We start from the raw sequence: 25,808 nt of genomic DNA on the forward strand, positions 1-25,808 counted from the left end.
CAAAGGGCATGTCTGCAGAGTGTGTGTGGCAGGGCTGGGAAAGGTTACCAATCTAAAATTGGTTTATGACAGTTTGTCCTTGCGGTGTATTATCAAAACATACGTTGCTTTGTAAGCTGTGCTTTAAAAGTGTGGTGCATCTTCAACCAGCACCACGGAAAACAATTTGGAGCTGTTGGCTGACATACAGCCTCCAGCTACCTGTCTGCAGAATGACAACAAAAGGGTAATTATGAAAGTGGGGAATAAGAGAATATATTCCATAGGTTTCACTGCTTTTACTGGTAATAAGGCTTCTGAGTATTTAAGATGCTTTATTATGGCCTGGCTAAGTTACACTGCTGCCATAGACGGACGCAGATACAATGGAGTAGCTAACAATTTATAGATACTCAGTTGGAGCCGGGGTTGCAGTTGAGTGATTTGTTGCTCTCAGTAGCATCACAGATCTGAAGTATTGCCATACCCATGGGATGCAATCTTCTGCCACATGGTAACACAGGTATTTGTCGGACTGCAATGTTTACTGGCTTGGAAAGTTGATCTGGCATTGAAGAACACAAATGTATTCATGTTAAAATTAGGTCAATTTGTGTACCGCTATTAATGCAGTTTACTACTTCCGTCATGAGAAAATAGGACAGTTGTAAAGGTGGGTGGGAGGAGACCTCAACAGAAATAAATTCTAAAATCCATTGAATTTAAACTTCATATTAAATGGTAGTAGCTGGCCTCAAAAAAAAAAAAAAGTTCAGTTCAAGATAAAGAAGTTAAAAAGAAGATGCTGGGTAGGATAATTACAGTGTATATGGTACACAGCTGATATACATTACTACTGTCTGGTTTTATTATGAAATTAAAATTTTAAACCAATGTAAAATGATGGGTTTTCTCCTAAACCATCATGCTTCTGGCTTGGGAAACTGTAAGATGCATTTTAAACATGTAGGCTGGTCTTCAGAAATCATAGAATCATAGAATGGTTTGGGTTGGAAGGGACCTTAAAGATCATCTAGTTCCAACCCCCCTGCCCTGGGCAGGGACACCTCCCACTAGACCAGGCTGCTCAAAGCCCCATCCAGCCTGGCCTTGAATACGTCCATGGATGGGGCATCCACAACTTCTCTGGGCGCTACCTGTTCCAGTGTCTCACCACCCTCATTGTAAAGAATTTCTTCCTAATATCTAGTCTTAAATCTACCCTCTTTCAGTTTAAAACTGTTACCCCTCGTCTTATCATTACACTCCCTGATAAAGAGTCTGTCCCCATGCTTCCTGTAGGCCCGCTTTAGGTACTGGAAGGCCACTATAAGGTCTCCTCAGAGCCTTCTCTTCTCCAGGCTGAACAACCCCCACTCTCTCAGCCTCTCTTCATAGGAGAGGTGCTCCAGCCCTCTGATCATTTTCAAGGCCCTCATCTGGACCCATTCCAACAGGTCTGTGTCCTTCTTGTGCTGAGGACTCCAGAGCTGTACTCCAGGTGGGGTCTCACCAGAGCAGAGTAGAGGGGCAGAATCACCTCCCTTGACCTGCTGGCCATGCTTCTTTTGATGCAGCCCAGGATGCGGTTGGCTTTCTGGGCCGCAAGTGCGCATTGCCTGCTCATGGTGAACTTCTCGTCCATCAACACCCCCAAGTCCCAGCACCCCCAAATGTATGTATTTAGCTATGTTTTAGGAATGGACATTTTTGTGTACTTTGCCATGGGTAACATTTACCTTTTTAAGTTTTGTTTCTTAAAACTGCTTCAAAAATTTAGCCTTCTTGCAGCTTTCCATGGGTGACTGGTGCATAGGGTCTGGGCTGATTGAATCTGGCACAGGTTTTTCTTTTTCTTTATTAGCAGCAAAGTTCGAAGGCTGTTTTTAACTTCTGGTTTTAACATCTCTGATGTAATTTATATGTCTTAATTTGTAGCAAATTGTTAAATATTTGTTCACTTTTTCCTGGAATGATGTACTGCTAGTTCGTAAGTCTTAATTTTTGTTTGTTTCTGGAAAGGTGGCGTACTTCTGTTAGGTGGTTTATAAAGGAGATTTATTTCTTAGTGTTTCTTATGTAGATTCTGTTGCTAAGTGATCTTGTTTACTTTTTTGCCTTGATGATTTTTTTTTTTTTTAATTTTTCTTTCCCAAGTGGTGTTGAGTTAGTGCTGTTCCTTGGATGGAAATCTCAGCTATTTTGTGAGCTATTTTCAACTGGCACATACCAGTAGTGTTACCTGGTATTTTGATATCAAAGCTGATTATTTAATAACTCAGAATAATACATAATTAATTGGCTGGCAGGGGGTTGAAGTAGAACGGAGTTGGGTTAGAGTATGCTGCAGGTAATGATCAAACCGTACTGCAGTTCATGGTGTCTGCCAGAATTGGGAGGAGTTTTAGTGGCAAAGTGAATTGAGCAGTACGTGCACTTCAGGTAAGCAAAAAACTTGTGGCCTTTTATAACATCTGTGACCTAGTCTTGTCATCTACATAATTACTTTTTCCTGCATATTTTGTCTGCTAATGCTCCCTCTTATTGCTAGTCTGCACTGATAGCCTTGCAAAGGAATTATAGTTTAAGAATAAGGAGGTTTAAATTAATCCTAAACTTGAAGCTGATTTAGGCTATATCGTTAAAAAGGAGCAAGCAGACATTTAATCTAATTTTGTCTTTTGTTCTCCCCTTAACGTTCTCTCATCCTTAACCTTTTGTTAAAGCAATTTAAATTAATTAATGAAGTCAGATAATGACGTTATTTGCACAGCTTCTTTCATGGTACATGACCAAGAAAAACTGAGTTTTCTTACAAAAGTTTGCTGTCAACAGCTAGTGATGAGCCTCAGCTGTGTCAACAAACAATTTTAATTTTAGAATACAAATAGAGTCAATTTAGTAGTACATGTTATATTTAAAGGAGAAGTTGCTCATATCAAGAAAAAACAAAGCAGTTCATTCAACAGGAAAAAAAGTCAAATAGGTTCAGGTTTTGCACATGCATGGGCATTATCATTAGAGGCAAGGACGCATGCATGTAGCAAAGTTTCTGTTAGTTACTTTGCCGTGGATTCTATTCGTCTGTCCTTTGTAGCCTGAGCTATATTGTAGTTGCTAAAATCATATCCCAGTTTTCCTCATCTTTATGATCTTGTGAAATAGCTTGCATGTGGCTAGAATAACTTGCTGTGAATTACGGGAAAGTTAAAGCTTTAAGCATGCAAACATTTTAAAAAAGCCGTAATGTCTGAAGACAGCATCTTCTGCTTCTAGCTCATTCTTTTAGGATATTAGCAAATCTTACTTCTTGCCCATCTTTTGGTTTGATTTTCAAGGTGTTTGTTCTCTGTAGCTTAGAAACCTTGGAAACCTTAGAAACCTCGGAAACCTTGAATTTATTCTTTATCTCAATGGCTTCCTTCATTCTCTATGTTGCAGTTTCATCTTGAGGACACTTAATAGGTGTGTGTTTAAGATAACTGTTTGGTAGTTTGATGCATATTAAACATGGGGACAAGGCTACATTATACTTGCAGGACATAATTTTATTTTTTTTTGACAAATTTTTAACAGAAAAAGAAAGGTGGTGATGACTAAAAACAAAACCGTTGAAAGGAGAATAAAAGCAGAGATGAGGAGAAGAAAGATAATGAATGAGGGGGAGATTAGGAATGAAGTGGAAGAAGGCGAAATAATTAGGAAAAATGAACAAGAAAATGCAGTAAAGGCAGTGGAAGCAAATAATCAGACAAGATACGTATCTAGCTGGAGGTTTTATTTGGCACCTGTTGTCACAATATCTGAACACATTTCCTATATAATTAAATAGTGGTAGTGAAGTCAATTGTGTCTGGGTGTTTCTGACACTTCTTGCTTGAGTTAGAGAGGGGTCTTTAGGGGTACAGCAAAGGGTAAAGTCTAGAATGAGAAGGGGATTCCCGAGCTTTATAACTCCTGTACTTGCTGTGGAAAGATGCTCTGAGAAGAGTTTTGCAGCACTTCAGTTTCTGGATTTCCATTTTTATTTTTATTCTGGTTTTAGTCATTAGTTTGTTTGGGTTTTTGTTGTTTTGGGTTTTTTTGTTTGTGTTTTTTTTTTTTCCTGGGAGGCTCTTTTGTAGGTAACTCTTTTGCACTGACAGGACTCTGTCAGTCTTTCTTGGTACTCTTTTACATTGACATTGCCCCAGAATACTCTGTGTGTTAGTTATTCACAAATTGCTCCTTAATCTTAACACTGCAGGGAAATAATGTGTTATTTGGAAACATCTATGGTAATATGAAGGCAACAAGCAAAAGGGAGGAGATACAGAAGAGGGAAAAGAGAAGGATGAACAAAAAAGTTTAAAACTTTTGTAAAATTTTATAAATTATAGAGTAGATTTAGAAATAATTTAAAATCTATAATATTTCAGGCAAATATTTTAAAGTAATTTTTGAAAACTATTTGTAACATAGAATGTGGGACTGCATGGTTGTGTATTAATGGACATGACTGTACATTCCTTGTGGAAGAATATTTTACCTATGGTCTGGCAGCTTGCTTTTGAAGATTAAGCAGCCTGACTTCTAAAGTGAGACTTATCTCAAATGTCATATTTTGACAGAATTTTCCTGTGCTGGTTTATGGTCATCTAGTATCTGTCCTCCCTGCTGGCACAGTACCCAGCCCTGAGGTCATGAACAGAGTCTGTGTGCTCTACTAAGAACAAGTAGGAAGCCTAACTTTTAATTCCTATCTGTTTTCTAGATACCTAGTATACGTGTCACATGAAAGTACCCACCTTTCCCCAATCTGTAAGCCACTTGCTTTGAGCTTTCGGATAGGGAACACTGAGAGTGATGTAAGAATGTATTAGAGGTTGTTCAGTTTCGCTAGACAAGAAAATGGCAGCAGCCACTACCTCGGGATTCTTAGGTTGCATTGATAATAACATTTCATCTTCAATCAAAAGACTATAAACTAATATACTGCAGTGAAATGTGTTTTACAGTGCTTTCACTAAAATTGAACTTGTTTTCTGTGATAATTCCAGCTGTGGTATTCTCACACTGTAGTGATCCAATTGCAAAGTGGATGGAGTGGAATTTTCTGTAAGAATAAGAAAAAAACAAAGAGGAAAAAAAAATTGAAAGCTCCTTAGCATCTTTCCCCAGCTCACCAGGAGCTTTGCTATGCAAGTTTATATTGCAAGGTGGCTCCTTCAGAGCATATTCTTAATACCCCTTGAATTTCTTCTATGTTAGAATATCCTGTTGTACTTCTCTCATAATGGTCTGGGGTAAATGACACACACAGTTGTTTTTGGAAATACAAAGCTTGGACATGATTTCGGGTTTAGGGCTACCAAACTCAGAGATGACTTTTCTGACTTTGGGTTTGCCAGGGTACAACCCTGAACATGATAACATTATAACAATGTGGCATAAGAGAAGCCTTGTTATTACATCAGATAGATTAGTAGAAGCTAACAGAAATTTATTTTTTTTTCTAGTGTTATCTTAGCCCTAAATTACCAAAATCTAGTCAGCCAAATGCTTCTGATGTACAATTGGCCTGTTGCTTTTGCAAGTTTTGTCTGTTTGGCAATCCTACAGATTCTGGTATCTGTCCTTCCTGCTGGCACAGTACCCAGCCCTGAAGAACTGCTGGATGCAAAGAGAGTCTGTGTGCTCTACCAAGAAAAACTAGGAAGCCTAAATTTAGATTCCTATCTGTTTTACAGATATCTAGTGTACAAGTCACAGGCTCAGCATTGTCTCTTGAGCACTTCATCTGGCTCTAATCTGCTGCTAGCTGCCATGTTGATCAATGAATGAAGTAAAAAGCAAATTATTTTGTGATTAGGATTGTCACTGGAGTTCTTATTTAATTTTATAAGCCATAAAGAGTTTTGTGTACTATGCTATCAAGACTAGAATGTATTAGTGACTTTGTAAAGCCAGTATGTGTTACTCTGGAGAGTAAGTAAAGATTGCTGGTGGGGGGATAAGCTAAAATGCTTTAGTTGGCAATGGTACCAGGAAGTGGAAGCACGTGAACTAATTAATAGAACAAGAATGTCACATCAGCACAATATGGCTGAGAATTTCAAAGGACACAGGATTTTTATTTTACTTTTAAAAACCTGTGTATTCCCTCCTTTCTCCCAGTTGTAATGCATTAAAGAAAGGCCTTCCATTCAAGTTAGTACAACAGAGATGTTGACGGATGACCTTGAGTGCAATATTGCCTAATGTTCTCCTCTTTTTTTTCTTATTTTTTTTTTCCAGAAAGATCCAGATTACCTGAAGCTCTGGTTGGATAGTTTTGTTTCTAGCTATGAACAGTTTCTGGATGTGGACTTTGAGAAGCTGCCAACTAGGTATGTAGAATTACAGACATCTTTGTTTGATATCTGAAACGGAGCTGGTTGAGGGCCCAGTCTTCTTCAATGGCAATACTGCCTTTAAACAAAAGAAAGATTTTAAGTTGTTGAGTGGCACTCCCATTCTTTTGAAGGCCCATTTGGGTTGGGAATGATGAAACTAGATTTGCATTCTATCAGGAAATGGCATGAGTATTCACTTGTTCTTGCTCATAGAAATATAATCATTATACCTTGTGCATTGTTTGAATAAGTATTCATTAAACGTTGCATATGAAGTAGCATTAGTCAGTGCTTGGTGTCTGTATCAGCAATGACTGAATAGAAGTAAGATGTAGGTAAAGAGGCTTGTAACTTTATTTTAGGGATTGCTTTAAGATTAAGGATCAGGCGAAATGCTTAATGAAAGATTTGTATATCTTAGCTGAAAACCTTTTAAAAATTAGAATATGCACAAATGGACTTTAAAGTGATTGTCTTTGCATCTGTGAAGACTTCAGTTCAGTGCAAGACTATTGCTGACTTCACCCATGTTGCTGATCATAAGTTCTCACATATAATCCTGAGGTGGTATTGAAGTATAATTTCGGAGTTCCATAATTCGTATTTTGAATCTGTCTGTGGTGTTCCAAGGATCATGTTTTCAAGAATAACTTTGCAAATGAGGAATAGAAGCTTAGGCACTGGGTGTTTTCTCTTGCTTTTGAGATGCTTGCGTGAACTAAGGGTCTTGAGAAAAAAAACAAATGTTACAGGATTCAGAAATCATGAGAACTGGTGTTGGTATTATAGCTGATACCACTACTGGTGTTTGAATGCAAAGAGTGCCTCTCCCTGCGTGATGGCTGCGGTCCAAGCCCTGTTGAAATCAATGGAAATTCTTTAATGGGCTTTGGATGAGATCCTGTTTGAAGGGTAAGTGATAGCCTCTACTGTTACAAGGAAATGAAGAATGCTGCAACTGGATCTCACTGGATAAAAACTGGTCTTCTCAGCTCTTTATATTAAAATTTTCCTCATGATGCCTATATGAATGCAAAATATATAGTGCGATTACCAAGAAGCAAGGCCCTCAGATTAATTCTGTGCACTTTCAGAAGATCTGTTTTCTTTGCAGTGTCAAAAATGCATCTTACTGTGTTTAGTTAAGGAAAAAGGTTTATCCTTTGACATGGGTTATCTACTATTTACTATTAAACTAAACTGCTATAAACTATTAAACATACTATTTAATATTGAAATCTGCACAGTGGAAGAGAAGAATATCTTGGTACTTTGGGGTTTCTAAGTGTGTTCTGGTTTATGTGTGTTCCTGGGTTAGTAAAAACTAAACATGAAGATTAGTTGTGCAGAACAATAGCAGCGTCTTTATTGTGCTTAATGGTGGTTTTCTGAGCATAAAATAGTGTATTTTTCTGAGGTTAATGACAGGATTAGTGATTTAGTCTGGAAGAATAGGTCCATGTGGATTTAGACTCATTTGTGTAACAGATGTAGAGAAAATGTATCAAAACAACGTGGGGATGAAGGCAGATCACTCATGTGCTTTCATGGCTGGATTAAAAATTACACTGTTTGAGAGCAGATATTGGAATTAACAAAGAATTGCAGTTTCTGCCCTCATTTGCATTTGTGAGATAATCACGTAATGTGAAAACAGGCATCTTTCTGGCGTTTGTCAGTTTATATTGCAGGCATTTACATTGTGGAGCTGATACTACCAAGCCTGCAAAAAAGAACAAGTAGGTCAGTGTGGAACCGCCAAATACTCGTTTCCAGTGATTCTTCTCTTGGGGCCATAGGACCCGGTTGACTTGACTTTTTTTACTGAATTGCTTATTAAATAACTATTTTTGTCTTTTGGTCTTGGAAATAATATATGATGCTAGCTAAAATGAGAAACTGAGTGGACTAATACTTTTTTTGCCCCCCCTTATATAAATCTTGATATGCTTTACAGCTATATGCCTGAAAGACATTGTTTACCAAAGGGCAAATGCCAGTAAATAATGAGAAACTGTGTAGGGAGAAGAAAGCTTGTACAGATTGCTGGACAAAACTAACCTTTTCGAAGCCAGGCATGAAGTGTCGTGTCAATGTAAAACATGGGGGTTTTAGCATCCAAGAAACACCATTCAAGAAATGTAATGAAACTATTAGTGGGTTGTTTTTTTTTCTAAAAGTCTAAAGAAGGACTCTTAATTGGCACTGTCATTTACTGATCTAAATGATAAGAATATTTCTTCTATAAATTAAAATATATTATTTCCTGAAATCTGCTTTGGAAATCTGAAAGATGCTACATAGTGCAGAATTAAGAAATCTGTAAATATAGAGGATGAGCGTATCCAGTGATATGATTTGACTGTATAAGTAGAGCTTATGGAGTTAGGCAGCTTATAGGCTTATACAGTTTCAGCTCTACCTCCATCTTTGTGCATCTACCCTATATTTTTAAGTTAAACAGTTCATTAATAGTGTTTTCAATGATTTTACTGAAAAGGTGAGGTGATTTTACTTAAAAGGTGAAAATAGCTATGCTGACAGCTTTGAGCACTGAGCGCAAAAGATTAGTGCGCCTGTCTTCTTTTCCTAAAAACGTTTACTCATCTCATATGTATTTACTGTGAAAAGGATAAAACCTTTACCAGCTGGTGGGAGGTTTTCCCCCCTCATTGAAGGAGAGGAATTGTCGTTTGGTTTAATACATTTAGAAACAACAAAGACCTCCAGAGTGTTGTCATGCTTTTTTTTTTTTTTGCTTTTGGTTTGCATGATCTCAAGCAAAGGAGCTTAAAGGAAGCTGATGCAAAGTACTATAGGAACCGTACTTTGTTAACTTATTGACTTCAAACCTGCGTAAAGATGATGCAGGAATCATGCTAGGAATGCTGAGTACATGTTTTCATGGTTGTTGAAAAGTAAAGCCTGGTTTTCTACAGCACTTTTGTTCCAAAGTGCTTACTGCTGGCAGAGGGGAGGTTGAAAGTCCCAGTATGTGAGTTTGAGCTGTAATAAGTGAATACAGTTTAGAGACTAATTTAACTTCCTTTCAAACACCTGAGATGGCAGAATATATTGCTGCATAACCATGTTAATGTAATGCAAGGCAGTTATAAAGAACCCAAATGTGCCAAGGTCTTTCTCATATTTTTGAGGTAGGGTACCAGCAGTCAAGTAAGACCATCAGTTAAGGTATGATTTTTGAGATTTTTTTTTTTTTTTTTTCCCCATTTGCAATAGCTAGTTTACATAGCTAGTCTTGTCGGGAAAAATTGATGCTACGTGTTCACAAATTTAACTTCTAGATTTTTGTGGTGATATAGTAGTAATTTGCTCTGGAGTGAAAATAAAATCTATTATTTATAAATATTTATTTATATACTCTGTAGTGTATTCAGTTTGAGTAATCCCGATTAGTTTTTCTTGTGCCAGTCTCGCATAAGGCAGTAAATTCTCATGGGTTGTGCAATAGCACAGACCGGCAGCTACTGTAGAGAAAACATTCTCTGGGACATGAGGCATGAAGGGTATGCTGTTTGCTCTCTTGTAAAGCATTTTATGATCTTCTGAAAAAGACTCGTTGGCCATTTTAGGGAAATTACTTTTGGATATATCATTTCAGCTGTCAAAAATTGTGGTCTTCCTAATACAGAGATGGTAAATTATCAGATTATGAGGAGCCATGCTTATAGTCCTAGAGGGTATGGATCTGCTGGTATCTTGAGGGGTGAAGCTGCTATCACAGAAATTAAAATTTCTTTCTTGGCCGTTGTGTTGGGAAAAAGCAGTTGCTTTCAGTTTTGTGGTCTCTATCAGTTTAGAGCCTAGGGCCTATAAAATTTCTTAAAACTTTTTGAATCCCTTGAGATTCTGAATCCCAGGGTCTGAAAGGCAAATTGCACAGCTCTGAAGAGACAAGAGAACGAACAGTATTTGGTCCTCTGTATATGTACAGGTAACGCTTCTTTTCTAGGACATGGGAGCTTGCTGTCACTTATACCTATCTAGTTGTTTTACTAAATTGGGTCTCAGGTTTTCCCTTCCATATAGGCTTCCTTTTCAACTTTAGAAGCTAAACAATGTATTGTTCCCCATTTCCCTCAAATAATTGGTATCACAGTGTTTAGTGTTAAGTCATTGCATTTCTCAGCACTTTTTTGCTGCTTATGCGTACACAGATGTGTGTATGCAAGTGTCATATTAGTGAGGTTTTGAGCTAGCTGAATCTTTTTGTTTGTCATAATTTTCCCCCTGGCTTTGGCCGTGTTGAAGGCTTTTGTAAGCTGTGAGGGTCTTGTTTGTGTCTTCCTTTTCCTGTGTAGAGTTCATAGAGAACGTGTCAGGGTAAGCAGCTGATGCCAAAGGCAAACTCTCTTGAAGCATGTGCAACAGTGGATAAACACTCTTCATCCTAGAGAATGTTCTAATGCATCTATATATTTCTATACTGCTTCTGTATGGCAGTTCCTGGAGCACTGGCTTAGCTACTGGTTTTATTTGTGGGTTCTTTTTCTTTTTTTTTTTTTTCTTTTCTTCTTTTGGTTCTCACTGGTGTATGTCTAAAAATGTTTCAGTTTAGCAAAAACAATAGGTAAGGGTACCTAAATATTCTTCAGGGCCATGGCTGGCCTTGGTAGAGTTGTTACATTTAACACCAACACAAAGCATGTTCACCTAGAGCAGGTTGCACAGGAACGCGTCCAGGAGGGTTTTGAGTATCTCCAGCCAAGGAGAGTCCACAACCTCTCTGGGCAGCCTGTTCCAGTGCTCTGTAACCCTCAAAGTAAAGAAGTTTTTCCACATGTTCAGACAGAATTTCCTGTGTTCTGGTTTGTGCCCGTTGCCTCTTGTCCTATCGCCGGCCACCACTGAAGAGAGTCTGTCCCCATCCTCATGACACTCGCCCTTTAGATATTTATAAGCATTGATAAGATCCCTTCTCAGTCTTCTCTTCTCCAGGCTAAACAGACGCAGGTCTGTCAGCCTCATGAGAGAGATGCTCCATTCCCTTGATTGTCTTTGTAGTCTCCGCTGGACTCTCTCCAGTAGTTCCTTGTCTTTCTCGAACTGGGGAGCCCAGAACTAGACACAATACTTCAGATGTGGCCTCACCAGGGCAGAGCAGAGGGAGAGGATGACCTCCCTTGACCTGCTGGCCACACTCTTTCTAATGCACCCCAGGAGACCATTGGCCACCTTGGCCCCAAAGGCACATTGCTGGCTCATTTCCTTTTGGTTCATTAGAATGTGTTTGTGAGCCATCAGTTCAGTAACCTTTCTTATAGACGCTTGTTGGAACACTACATGAGCACATTGAAATTGATTGGTAACATGTCATTTGCATGATTAACAATTTTGTGTGTGGTTTTTCTTTTTAGGGTGGATGACGTTCCTCCAGGAATATCACTGCTTCCTGATAACATTCTTCAGGTCCTCAGGCTCCAGCTGCTACAGTGTGTCCAGAAAATGTCAGATGGACTAGAAGAGCAGCAGCAGGCTCTGTCACTTTTACTTGTGAAATTCTTTATCATCCTTTGCAGGTATTTGTTCTGATTGTTACCTCAGCGAGGCTATTGTTTTATTTAAGGCATCTTGATGCAGCCTATAAACATAGATGCTAATGACAAGTACAATGTGATTTGACACTTTCCAATAGAAACAGAGAAATGCCACTTTCACAATCTTGAAAATAAAGGAAGAGGGAATAAAAGAGAGAGGGGAGCAGTGCAATCATTTTTGCAATAATGTTTGACACAAGAAATAGAAGGGGATTAGACACTAAATTCATTGTAATTATATCAGATATATCAATGGTAATTCAAGATATTGTGTACCTGGTATAAGAAATACTTTTAAAATAAAAGGCACACTCTAACAGGTGTTGGATATGAGATAACTCAAGAGAGAATTGTACAGGAAGAACTGTTTCACGTTCTTAACGTGCTTATAATTCTATAAACAGCTTAGGAAACTTACTTATTACACTATTAATGCAGCTAGATTCCTTCTGAAACTTGCGCCTTATTTTGTAATTCTTTTGAAGCAGGTGAATAAACTGTTTTTAAGGATCTATTCCTTAGTATTTTTTCAGTCTTCTATTGCAAACTGCATTAAGAGAGGAAGGGGATAAAATATAATAGGGAATCTCTTTTTCTGAGGAGTATTTGAAGCAGCTTTATTTGAGTCCTTTGACTCTCCTTCCCCTTGAAAAAATACAAAGGGCTGTAGAGCAGTGTTTAAGTATCCTGGAATATTAAATATAAACCGAGTAGGTGGCGGTAATGTGTTTCTGAATTACAAACTGTTGTCGGTCTTACTTAACTGCTTAAAAGTTCTCCTTACGTCATCACTTCAGTATCTGATCTTTGTGACTAGTCCTCAAGACTGAGAAATAACATATGCACACTATTTCTTTGTTGCTATTGTTTTATTTATGTTCTAAAATAATTTATTAGATACTTGTTTTCCTTGGGAGAATTTAAAGTGAATAAATGCTTCTAGGTAATATGGTTGCTAAAGTTTTGGAAAGCGTATGCGCTAGTAATGTGGGAGAAGTGGAAGTTATTGTCTTTGTTATCAGATGCCATTTCTGAGCTTTCTATTTAAAGTGTCCTGGGAATCTGCTTAACCTCTGAAACCCCAAATTCCAGATAGAATTCGCCTACAGCATAGTGACTCAGGCCTTTCTTTTCCTTCCTGTTGGGAGAAAACTTGTGAGCTCTGTTACTGTGACAGAAACAAACATTTGAGTACATGCAGTCTTTTGGAGAGTATTTTTGTAATGCTGATATACTTTTGTATGATTATAGACAGAATGCTAAAACAAACATTGTTTGAACTAGCCTCAAATGGTACACTGTGTACATTTCTGTGGTTTTTATGTTGTCTTCATAGAAATTTGGCTAATGTGGAGGAGATTGGGATGTGTTCATACATTAACCATGTTATCACCATGACTACGTTATACATTCAACAGGTATGTGGTTAACAATTCTCATCTGTTATTTTTTCCATCCATTACTTCCTGCTCGTGCTTATGTGATCTGATTTTTTTCAATAATAGTGTTGTGTGGGGAACAATTTGTGGGCTCAGAACTGTTCTGGACGAGATCAAGATTAATTTTCAACTTCGAGAAATCTTCTGACCACAGCTTTCTTTTTTTCCTCAGTTAAAAAGCAAAACAAAAGAAAAAGAAGTGGCAGATCAGACCCCCATAGAAGAATTTGTGAGACATGCATTGGCTTTTTGTGAAAGTCTCTATGATCCATATCGAAACTGGAGGCAGCGAATTTCAGGGTATGTGTGGAACTAGGACAGAACTATAAATACTGTGGTTTACGATGACTTTAGATAAGCAATATATAGAATTTCTGCCAGAACTACTACTGCCCGATACCAAACTAAAATGAAAAGTAGTTACATGTATATTCTTCTGCTGTTTCATTTTACAACTGTTAGAATTGATAGCCTTGAGCACTTGGTACTGTGTTTTACCATTGTTTTTTTTCCTCGAAAATGCACTCTTTAGAATAGCATTAATGAAATAGTTTTTCTACCAAAGTTAACATCAAGAAGCAGGTGTGCCTGAAACTGAACTTTGGTGCTACCAAGGTTGTCAAACTACTAATATATCCTGTTACATTTAGTGGAAAGCTGAGGGCTTTTTAAAAGGTGGGAAGTGTGGAGAGCCAGGGAACCGGCTTTCCGAGAAGCTTAACTTCTGTCATTCTATGCACAGGCCCTGTTCTTTGAACGTGCTAGTGATTCACTTTATCTGCTATAACTGGCAGACTAGCTGGTGGCTTAGTTACAATAAGCAAGTACTAAATAACAGATTACTGTTTGTTGTTTGTTTTTTTTTTTAACTAAACCATATTGTAAAATGTTAAGGTATTTCTAGGAGCAGAACAGTGAATACAAGATTAGCTGTGATTCATTTTTTCAGGATGAAATACTACTTTACTGATTTTTTTAATATTGTAGGCAAAAGGCAAATCCTGATTTTTCGCAGTATTTTCTACTCTGAAGTCATAAATTAATAAATAAGTAATAAACAAAGGTACCATATCTAATTTCTTTGGTGTATCTTTTTTACTGTAATTGCAGACGTTTTCTTAGTGCTGTTGAAAAGAGCAGACAGAAGTACAAACCAGCTTCCCTCACTGTTGAGTTTGTCCCTTTCTTTTACCGTAAGTATTATCATGACATGTTTAAAAATAGTCATTTTTGGAGGAGTGAATATAGTGATTCCCAGTTCCTTTCCTATAAGAATGCTGATAAATGTAAAAGCCCCTTGCTTTCTGAGGCTGAATGAAGCAGGTTGCTTTGGTTTGCTTGTTTTTTAACTCTGAGCATCACCGTCTTGCGATTCTTACTCATCTTTGAAAGCCTCATTTTTTTCAGACTTTATTTCAGTGTCTAATGTGTTTTAATAGGTTTGGTTCTGTGAATTGCCAGCTTTCCCATTTATTAGGGTACATATAGTGGTTGCACTAAGGTCTCTGTAGCAACTGTAATGATAAGTCGCATGGAAAAATAATCTTAGGAAAGTGTTCATGCATTTTTGTCTCTTAATATGATTTAACAGCTAGAAAGAAGTAAACTCTATGCCATCGAACTAGCAAATGCTCTGTGGAGTGCAGTTTGGGAAACTGCTGTTTTGTGTCTGGTTAAGTCATTAAATATCATAATGGCTACTTTGGAATTCATGTGTTCTTACCATTACAGATCGGCTGTGTGGAAAAGGAGGACTTATGTGGCCATGTTCTGTACTTAAATCTTGGGGAGGTGGGATGCCCAGCTAGTTTGCCAGTTTAGCACACCAAAGTGCTAGTGCCAACAGAATTGAAGCAGCAGGAATGTGCTGGAGATATGAATGAAATCAGCCCTTTTTGCAGCTGCTAACTCAGCTTTAATTGAAAATAAAAAAGGAAGGTTTTATTCCCAGAGTGGTAGCATTTATAGTCACATAGTGCTCCTGTTCCTCGAGTTTCCTTCTTTGTGTATGTAAAATAGGCTAGTTGCCAAAAAGTCTGAAGAGCAGATGCCAGTAAAATGCCATTGTCTTTGTGCCAGGGCACTGGGAACCCACTGTAAAGGCTGCTACTGCGGAATGTCATCTGCAGGTTCTCTCCTCCCCATTCAGTGCATTGCGCTCTGGTTCCTCCCAAATCTGTTAAATATTAGATACTGTGATTGAGCTACAAGTGTATGAATTATCTGGGAGACACTCATCTGCTGGTTGGTCAAGTGGCAAGAAAGACAGAACAAGAAATTGCTGAGCGTGTGCTTTAGACATTCTACCATGGCAGCACTAATTTGAGTCTTTTTTCAGTCTACCCAGACTAATGATTTATTCACAATCTGCTAGGTACTGCTCTTTTGAATTTGCCTGAGGTTCTGCAAAAGATTCAGAGGCTAAAAAGCCAAGGGAGTGGTGAGACTAGCAGACTTAACAGTGTGATCATCTAAGCCTTGTTTCCTTTGAAGACTAGATTTAAAAAATAGCCATGCAATTTTCTTTTAAAAAAGGCTTATACATTCAGTGTATAGTCAGAAATCTTACTTACCAGTAATTGGTAATAGTCTTAAAGGTTATATGATGATTATTATAATGAATATAAGATTCTTGCATCTTCAGTTTCTATTGTTTGTTTACAATCTCAGTTTTTACAAACCTAAGTCATTATCGTTTTTTTCTCATAAAGTAATTGGAAGTTTTACGATGGTCAGTTCCAAATAATCCTTTGCAGTTTGTTACAGCTACTTTGAGTCTAGTGTTATTGCTATAGCAACAATATCCAGGTTATATCTATTGCTAAGACGAGTTCCTGAAGCTGTTTATAACTAATTTATGTCAGATATGGCATGAGAAGGGATGCAGGATAATTGTCTTTAAAGAGATTACTGCTAGGAAAGTTACAGACCTGCACAGGCTTCCCTGGGAAGTTTGGCTTAAAGGGAGCAATTTCAGGGACTGTTTTTCTGAGCTACCTGCACTGCATCTGGCATTAGATTTTCTGTGCCAGAATTTCTCTAACCTTTGTCATGTTTGATAACTGCTTGCGTGTTAGCATGTCCTTCTGTTTCTCATTAGCATGGACTAAATGGGCTTTTATTTTACGTTATGGATCAGGTCAACAGTAGTTGTATGTCTATAGTTCTGTCAGCCTGCGTGAAAAGTTTTATGCAAGCTGAAGGTCTGGCCCTGTGAGTTCCTGATAAATGTGGTCTTGTCATGTTACTTCGATAATGTTGGAATTGATGTGTTTGCGGCTGATTTATGTAAAAGGAAGTGGAGATTATATAGTTGAATTTTTTTTTTAAATTTGGATGGTGACAGGGAGTAGAGGAGCTTTTTTCATTATTTCATTTGGTGGGGTTTTTTGAGTGGAAAAACTTTGTATAATTTATATGACTGAAGTAAGGAATCCTTCTCCTTCGTATTTACGCTGATCAGAATGCTTTCAAGAAAGTGAACATCTCAAGGAGAGCCTAAAATGTTGCCTGCTGCATCTCTTTGGAGCTATTGTGGCTGGTGGTCAGGTAAGGATGTTCTAAACTCTTTTCAGTTGCTGGAGCCTCCAAAGGTCTGTTCATTGTTTAAGGCTTGTAAATACCCCATAACCCATAAATGAGAAGGGCCTTTATAGCTTGGAAGCTGCTAAAAAATTTTGAAAGAATGCGAAGAAAAGAGAATGTTGATCATCAGCAAAGCCAACATCCGCTCTCTTGGCTGACTTCTGTAATGTCCTACTTAGTCTGGTCACAAGCAAATGTGCTGCAGCTTGAATGCAGCTCTCTAGAGAAGGCAGGGAGTCCCTGACAAGGTTTCTCAAAGTTCTCTATGAGACTGGGCTCTTTCCCCAGATTTAAGGTCGCCCTGAGCCTATGCAGTCAGACCCCCAGGAAGAGAGGTGAGGGAAACGCACTGAGGGCCCAGACAGACATTTGCTAATTATTATGTTCTTTTCAAAAATTTTAAGGTATTACTAATCTCATGATCTAAAATGAAAATTCAAGTGAAGGTTTACCTAGAATTAGCAGTTTATCAAGGCTACCCTATAAGAATTTTATAATGTGCATTTAAATTATATTTACTTTTCCCTATAAGTGTTCTCTTTGGAACAAGAAAGCCTAGTTAAGTGAACAAGATGGGATACATTTCATCTGTAACCATCAATATAATGAGTAGACTATTTCATATTTATTTAACGTGGCATTAACAGACATAATAATGCATGTTGCATGATTCAGATAAATCAAACGTGTTCAAATCAGCGGTTTCTATCTGAGTTTGTTTATTTATTTATTATTATTTTTTCCTTAATCATTTTTTTCCCCCATGGGTTTCAGAGGAATGCTCTTCAAGCAGTATCTCCTGCCACCATGGAAGTCTTGATGCGTGTTTTAGCAGACTGTGACAACTGGGATGACAGGAACCCTGAGGAAGTGAGCAGGAAGGCAGAACTGACCCTGAAGTGCCTGACAGAAGTTGTCCATATCCTTCTAACCAGCAGTTCTGACCAGCGGCAAGTGGAGACGAGTACAATATTGGAGAACTATTTCAAGTTACTTAATTCAGACCATTCAGCTTTACCTAATCCAAGGCGATGCAGGCAGTGGGAGAGCAGGTTCATAGCACTACAGATCCAAATGCTGAGTGAGTACCCTATTGTGCGGTTCCTTTAAATACTTCTTGGTAATAACTCCGAAGCAAGTCGTGATTGAACTATGATAGTAATATAACTGAATGTTCTACCAAAATATGTTCACTTGGCTAAACAATCAAAAAACTTCAAACATTTCTTCATTGACATTACTTTACATGTATTCTTGTTTAATCATTCACTACACCATTCAGTGTGTCAAGGTTCATGGACTGCCAGTCTCTGTTAAAAAAGCCCCAAACTTTTGCTAGGCAACAGCTGACACTCATCAGCAGCTTAATAATTGCATAATAAGACGAGTCTGTAATAAAATATCCATGTGGTGGCTGTTTTGTGACAGTTCGCTTTTCAAATGTCATTATTATAAACATTGGCCAAAGCTGATGGGCTTGAAACGGGTGTAAGTCATTAGATAAGAATTCAGGATTTGGAGTTTTTTCCACTTTGATGTTCAGAATGGGAAATATAAATAAAGGTATTTCATTTCCTAATTTTCCAAGAAAACTGAAGAATAGTACTGAGGCAATGAAGAATGCTTACAGTATAAGGCTGCTGTAGAATGCAGAGTAATTGCTTGATAAGGAAGCAAATGTTTGTGCGCTTTAAGTGAAAGGCATGCTGCTTATGTACTCGCAAATGGCAATTACTTTAAACAGGGCCCCAAAGCAATCAAAGATATTTGGTAGCTGAATTTTTCTTCACATATAGTAGGTTACATGATAATTTTTACAGGATCAAAATGGTTAGCTTTAGGCCTAGTGCTCTGTGCTTAAAATGCACAGCTTATAGTTTGTTGTATAATTTTTTTCCCCGTGTTTATTATGTAATGTGCAGAAAAAATGCTTGATAGATTTGGGAAGTGTTTTGTCTTTGATGCCAGTTCTGTTTTAATTTTATAGATACCATCACAGCCATGTTAGACTGCACAGATAGGCCTGTTCTGCAGGCAATTTTCCTTAACAGTAACTGCTTTGAGCATCTCATTCGACTGTTGCAGAACTGCAAGGTAAATTTTCCCTTATCAGCATATTTTTAACAAAACCTGTCTTGTAATATTGCAGGTATATTAATTACCTTTATATCTTCCTTCTGAATTAGATGCAATTTTATAGTATCTGCATACTGGAAGTAAAACTTTGGATTGGTTAGAGCCACTAATGCCATGAAAGATCCAAGTTGCTGTAAAACCTTTTTATTTCTAATGAAGTAGAGGTGTTTCTTGTCTGTCTTGTGGTTAAAGCAACGAATGCTTATTTTGAGTCCTGAGCAAAATACCTTTACAGACCCTGCTCAGTTTCTAAAAATCTGTTAAGGTTGTTACTGGGATCAATCATATCCTTCCCCCTTCCCCCCCTTTTGTTTTGTTTTGGTTTTTAATATTCTGTCACTGGATTGCTAGGAAGTCACTTACAACTGCTGCCAGATGGAGGTCTGAATTCTGATTTCGGAGGCACATTTTTCCATTTAAAAAAACCTTGCTGGTGTGCCTTTGTAAATGTTTCAAAATATTTGAGTCTTGTATTGCTGACATAAATCATGAGCTGAAGCTGTTACAAATGTTCTTCAATTGTTCTTCTCCTTCTACACAGGATTTAGTGTTTACATAGTTGTTAGTGTTTTCACCTCAGTCCCTGATGGTCATAATTTGCAAACTAGTGTCTTCCTTTGATTGCTTTGTAGATTTTATTTTTCTCTATGCAAAAGAACATCAGTATGATGTAACTCTGTGGTATATTTTATTTCTCTTTTTGTGATATGTTGGTGGTGTGGTTATTTTGAGCTCTGCTAAGGCTAGATAATTTAATGCTAGTTACAGTGTGCAATTTGATTCAAATCCGTTTAGATTTTGGATTAGAACATATTTCAGTACAGTGATATATTAAAAATAAATGTGTTTGGATTATGTCTTAACTGTAGTCATAATCAGTGGCAGAATGCCAACTGACAAGTGTTTTGAATAGTGTTTGTAGTTTTTTTTTTTTTATCTCCTCCTGAAAATACATTGTTTGACCTTTCCATTCTCCTCCTCTGTTTGGGAATCCGTGCCTATTTTTGTACTGACCTTGTGCTGTATAAGAAATTTCTTTTTTAGCTTCTTCTTAAATCATCAAGCAGTGTAATGTTTACCTGTTCATAGGGTATCTAGCTGTGTTCCTGCTCTCATATAAACAAGGGTGGAATTTAAGAAATCAGGAACAGCCACTCTGTTTTGGCAGCTTGCTCCTGTTATTTTTATTCTGCCTGTAGGTATGTCATAAGATATGCTCTTTTGAGGGTTTTTTCCTGTGATACAGTCTCACATATTACTGTGATTGATTGGATATCTGTCCTGCCAGTTTGCTACATTGGGGTGTTTTTAGCCTTTCACAGTCAAAATAGCCCCAAGAATGAGAGTGGGGAGAGGGTGGAGTCTGGGAAGGTGTTGTATATTTGTATTTTCCAATACACTATATCTCCATTCTTTTTCAAGGCCAAATAGCAAAGATTAATTTAGCTGTGGAATTAGGATTTTGCCTTATTAGCTGGGGGTGGAGACCCTATTTCTAGATCTTTTTTTCTTTACCTGTGAAAATCTTGCTACTGGGCTCACCAGCAAGCTGCATGAAGCATGTTCGGCAGCTCTGCGGGTAGCAGGAGACTCCATACACGTATCTGAAACTCAGGAAACTATTGGATCTTCAGCAAATTTGAAGTGCAAGAAATTTCCATGGGAAGGAGGGGTAAAGAAAATCTATACCACTATTTTTGCTATAGATATACCAAAGAATTTTGGATATTCAAGGCCATACTTATAGTCATACTTCTTAGTCATTTGCAGTTCAACAATCTTCTAAAATTTAAATCTTTTTTTCATATTTGCTGGTTTTAAGGTTTATGGACAAACTATCTTCCCTTAACTATGCTCTAGGGTTAGAGATCCGCACAAAAGCTTTTCAAAACTGCTCAGTTAATTTTTGATCATCTGAATGTTGCTTTTTGCCTGTGACATCCAAAATGAGGGACTGTACTTTAGAGGTATCAGGAGGTGCTTATTCTATACTGAGAGTCGTTTAACAGGCTGCTTTGTCAGTCCTGAATCTTTTCTCATCTATTAAACTCTCTTAGAAGTCAGACTTTGAGCAAAGCACAATAAACTCTAGCGGTATGCCAGGTTAAAAAAAAAAAAAAAAAAAAAAAAAAGAATTACTTTCTAAACAGATTGTAAATAGAAGAATTAAAACCATACGGACATTGTGATATAAGTCTATTTTTCCATTTTCCGTGTGTTACCAGAACTGAAGTAACCAATATGAAAAATTTGTTGTTTTGCGGTTTTTTTGCATGTCTGCATTTGCTTCTGTTTAATGTTCTTATTTCTATTTGTTAGTATTATAACACTCTGATGCATATTATAGTCATTCTGCAGCTTTAAGTGCTCTTAACTGTGATGTACCTTTCAAAATGACTTGTGCTTCTATGTGCTTTCACGCCTGTGTAAGTCAAAGTATTATCTTGAGTGTTGTCCTTCTGTTTACCCTAATTTATGGAAGTTGATTTCTCAGGTGGTTCCTCTTCAGAGAGACTACCTAGCAGATAATGGAACAAAATGTATGAGGAAAAAAAAAAAGACAAATGCTTAGTTTTTGCTCACTAAAGGAAAGCATTTTTCCTTTTTTTTTTTTTTTTTTTTTAATTTTAAGGCACTTTTAAAGTTCAGGGTTTTTTTTTAACAGCTCAACAGAATCTAAAAACAGAAGATAAATTTTAGTCCTGATTAGGTTACAGCTAAACTTTGCACACAAAGCAACTGCAATCAGTTATGAAGATATTTGGATGAGCTTTAAACTTGCAAATTGAGGAACTGACTAGGAATCCAGCTACTATACACAAAGCAGTTTCTTAGCTGAAGATGCAGTATAGGTATGGGTTTGATTTAAAGCTATTGGCAAGCTATCTGATTCCTAGGATGATGGCAGAGATATTTTACCTTCTTCCTGTCCTAGAGACTGTATCCCCCAGAAATTCTGCTGCTGTTGCTGTTCGAAGATTAAAATATTCTGTCTAGGTATCTTCAGCCTTCACCTAGGATGAAACCTAAGTGGAAAATGGTGAAACATCTGCATCCGTTTCTTTGCTAATGCCCCACCGTTGTCCTTATTTCTTACAAGTAAATTTTTGAGAACCTCCTGTCATGTTGCGTCTTGTAAATGAAATCACGGTTACTAATTCAGTGACTAGTATAATCTAGATAGATCTGTTTCCTTGTCTCAATGATTACATATTTTCATTTAGTACTGCGGGTGGGCGGGGGGAAGCAATTACTATTTAGCAAAAATACAATGTAATCTTTTAATCTTTGGTATTGTAACAATTAACAGAAGAGTAATATTAATGGAAGATTTGTGTCTCACCACCAGTGTGAGAACTTCTTTTTTTTTTTTTTTTTGAATGTGAAATACAAATCCAAGGCAGCCTCCACAGGTTTGGCTGCAGGTAACTGTTTAATGCAATTATTTCCATTATTCTTGTCTCTGTTTCTAACAGCTGTTTTTAAATGCTAACAATAAAGTGGCAGACAAGAGTGAGAAAGACCTTGCCAACAAATTACTGACAGAAATGAATGAGGACCAGGTACCTACCTAACCTGTATTTGCTTCAGTTGAAGTCAAGACACAATCACAGGAAAATTGATTCCTGTGCTTCACCTTAACCATCCTCTTTAAGCTTTCTGCAGCAAGATGAACTTGTGTTGTTGCACCCATCAGTATTTCCTGTCTCTGGAAAATAAGCTTTCTGAATAACAGATTCAGTTCAACCTCAGTTTTACTAGTCTGCTTCAAATTGCAGATATTTGCAATAGATTGAGCCTCAGTTATGCTTCTTTTAAGGAAAAGGTGAAGTACATGAATGGAATCCAAATAAATTCTATCAACCTGGTGGTGATTCTTTTTTCTCCTCCCTTTCCTCTTTTTTGCTTCTTTGTCTCAGCACTTTGGTGTTTTGGATTCTGGGGCCTTGTTTGTCAATCTCAATGGTTGTATTTGATGTCCTGATTCTTTGCTTGTCATCAAGAACAGATGTTCACAAAACAATGGACAGGCTGAATCAGGGAGGTAGGAATAGCCTGTTGCTTTAATTTTTCCCAAAATACTGTGGAAAGTTAAAAATGCAAATTTTTGTTGTATTAATTTTTTAGTAGAATGATTTGTTCTGATTAAAAATGTAAAGAAATTCTAAATACAAGGTACGGTAATCTACAAATTGTGATTCTAACTAATAGCTTTGGCTTTTTTAGAAACTCAGTGCAACACTCTAACCGCATGTAAATGTTTCTTCGCATCTAACCACCATCTTCTGATTCTTGACATTTCGTTTTCAAAATATGTCTGATATGCATATAATAATTCAGAGATGATGAAACAGAGTATGACTGGTGCACAGTTTTGCTAATTAGGTTTACTGATGGATGTGGAATAGTGCTTCAAAGTTTTTGTTCTTAAAACAAGCATAGAAATATCAATATCAATATAAACAAGAATTATAGGAATAGAAACTCAAAAGGTGATGATCAATGCGATGAGGCTATGGGTGAGGCAGCCACCTTACTGTGCTGGTGTGACTTATCTCTTATAATTTGTGTGTGTGTGTTGCACTGGCATGTAGGGACTTGGATGGAAAAGAAAACACTTTATATGAACTGCAGGTGCCTGATTGTCCAGCAGCACACACACATACTGCAAGAAGTTTCATAATTTGTTTTCCTCCCTCCCTCTTGAGGTTGTCCATTAGCCGCATGAGGAAAACCTGTTTGTCCATCAGAATATTTGAAGTGCAATGTGTGTTGTGAATGCTTCTCTCCTCTTGAAGTATGTGGCTAGTTGTCTACTGTTCTGTGATTCCTTGTAGGTCATGGGGTTACGAAATCTTGACTGGTGGGGACATGATTTCTGAAGCATGTTAGCAAACTCTTGGTGTCCCTCCTGGCAGGAGGGCACAGTACAGATTTTGGAGCTGAACTGTCTTTGCGCATTTGTATATAACTTCTGTACCTGCTACTTTCAGGTGTTTCAGGGACACCTAGACCGCTTGGCAGTATCAACCATTCAAGCCCTCACAGCAGTTATGCACAAGTCTCCAGCTGCTAAGGTAACAGTATATATACAGAGGTCTGTTTGCAGTAGGTTTTTCGATTTTGTTTCCAGTTAGTGTTTTTATCACAATATCTTGATGAATCTTGCTAATGAAGATGAGCAGACTGTGGTCACGCATTCCTGCCAGATAGGAATACCTGTTTAGCATCCCTTATCCCTTTTTATGTGTCTAATGGCTGGACACTGAACCATCTTTCTATCAAAACTGGAAGATCAGAGTGTTAATGGCAGTTGGAACCTTTGTAAAAGTAGTACGTTGTTACTTGTCCCATGAATATGTGAGGTAGAATTAATGGGCATTTGCAGGAATTTTCAGGCAGGAGTCTGTGTTGTAGTTTTATCATGTCTTTAAACTAGGCCAGGACGGTATTGCGGTCCAAATGGTGTTCTTGCCGTTCCCCCGACCTTCCTTTGTAGTTATTCTTGTGGTTTGATAAATGGATAGGTTGTGGTTAGTTTGTGAATCTGACTGGAAGCTATGCCTACAGAAAAATAGTGTATTTATTCTTAGATTGGTGAGTTCATTGGATTCACCCCATGGTTGAATGATTCGCTAGTCTTGGCACAGGGAAAGGGATGTGGCTGCACAGTGGAGACCAAATAAAGAGTGGGAGTCATCTGATTTGGTTGCTACTTGCAATACAGTCTGAGTGAGAAATGACAGGGTCAGTTACACTCCTTCAGAGCATTTCTTGGGGGGCTTATTTCTCCACTGACTCTGGAAAGCCTGGGAAGAGTTGTATGTCGGAGGTGGGAACTGGCTGTGATTCACAAAGGGTCAGTAAAGTTTTCAATTGTACTTCCAATGCAACATTTGGTTTTTTCTTTCCATATTTACTTATGCAGTCATCTTGCTTCTGCTGACAGATTCGTACTTAAAGGAAAAAAAAATAAGTTAATTTCAGTGCAGCGTACAGCTGGCAGAAGAGTATCCATTCTGTATGATGTGTTGGCTGTTTACTAACTAAACCATAAATGGATGCTACAGTTTGGATTTTATTGCTTTTTTTTCTTCATTTAGAATCAATTAGTTTTCAAAAAAAGTTCCTTGAAACATTTTTCTAATTTTTGAAGTGTTTAGGATGGGTGGTTTGTAATCAAGCTGGTCTAGGAAAATCTTTCACTCAAAAATTAATATCTGAATACTTCTCAATGTAATCACTTCATTTCATGCTATAGTTTGCATTAAAAAATTAAGCTATTAGTATTTTGTGATAGAATTAACATTTTTATTATACCAAAGCAATTATATTCTTGTTATAGGTAATTATTAAAATATAACTGACCTATTATTTGTTTATCTGCATGCTGCAGTGAGATCTTTCTCATCTGCAGCATGCTAGAGATACCACAATGGACATATTATCAAAAAGAGATTTCTAGCCTGTAAATAATTATTCTTGCATTCTAATTATTTTGTGTCTAGTGTTACGTTAAATTAGAACCTGCTGCAATTTTTGTCCATTTTATTTGTTAGTGAGACTGGGATTTTTATCCTCAGGAGGTCTTCAAGGAGAGGATTGGTTATGCACACATATATGAGGTACTAAAATCGCTGGGTCAGCCCTCACGGGAATTGCTGGAAGAACTCATGAATATGGTGAGATGTGCTTGCTTTGAATGCTAAAATGCTTACATCTTTTCAACAGTACCT

At 37.5% G+C, this 25,808-nt stretch overlaps 1 protein-coding gene across 9 annotated transcripts in view; it reads left to right on the forward strand.

The window, feature by feature from the left end:
• Positions 1–25,808, forward strand: part of NBEAL1 (neurobeachin like 1) — an 88,416-nt gene that overhangs the window by 14,058 nt on the left and 48,550 nt on the right. For 7 of the 9 annotated variants that reach the window (XR_008467822.1, XR_008467821.1, XM_054210007.1 and 4 more), the window contains exons 3-13: positions 6,256–6,347; positions 11,732–11,893; positions 13,248–13,329; positions 13,523–13,650; positions 14,461–14,543; positions 16,814–16,899; positions 17,710–18,016; positions 18,923–19,029; positions 22,548–22,634; positions 24,066–24,149; positions 25,656–25,754. Coding sequence is in view for 7 of the 9 variants with exons in the window: in XM_054210007.1 (XP_054065982.1) it covers positions 6,256–6,347; positions 11,732–11,893; positions 13,248–13,329; positions 13,523–13,650; positions 14,461–14,543; positions 16,814–16,899; positions 17,710–18,016; positions 18,923–19,029; positions 22,548–22,634; positions 24,066–24,149; positions 25,656–25,754 (1,317 nt within the window). In the remaining 2 variants the exon portion in view is untranslated. Of the gene's footprint in view, positions 1–6,255; positions 6,348–11,731; positions 11,894–13,247; positions 13,330–13,522; positions 13,651–14,460; positions 14,544–16,813; positions 16,900–17,709; positions 18,017–18,922; positions 19,030–22,547; positions 22,635–24,065; positions 24,150–25,655; positions 25,755–25,808 lie in introns of those variants that run through there. The other 2 variants (XM_054210010.1, XM_054210011.1) reach the window with 2 other exon arrangements.

The sequence above is a fragment of the Rissa tridactyla genome, chromosome 7, assembly GCF_028500815.1.
Source record: "Rissa tridactyla isolate bRisTri1 chromosome 7, bRisTri1.patW.cur.20221130, whole genome shotgun sequence".
Classification (NCBI taxonomy): Eukaryota; Metazoa; Chordata; class Aves; order Charadriiformes; family Laridae; genus Rissa; species Rissa tridactyla.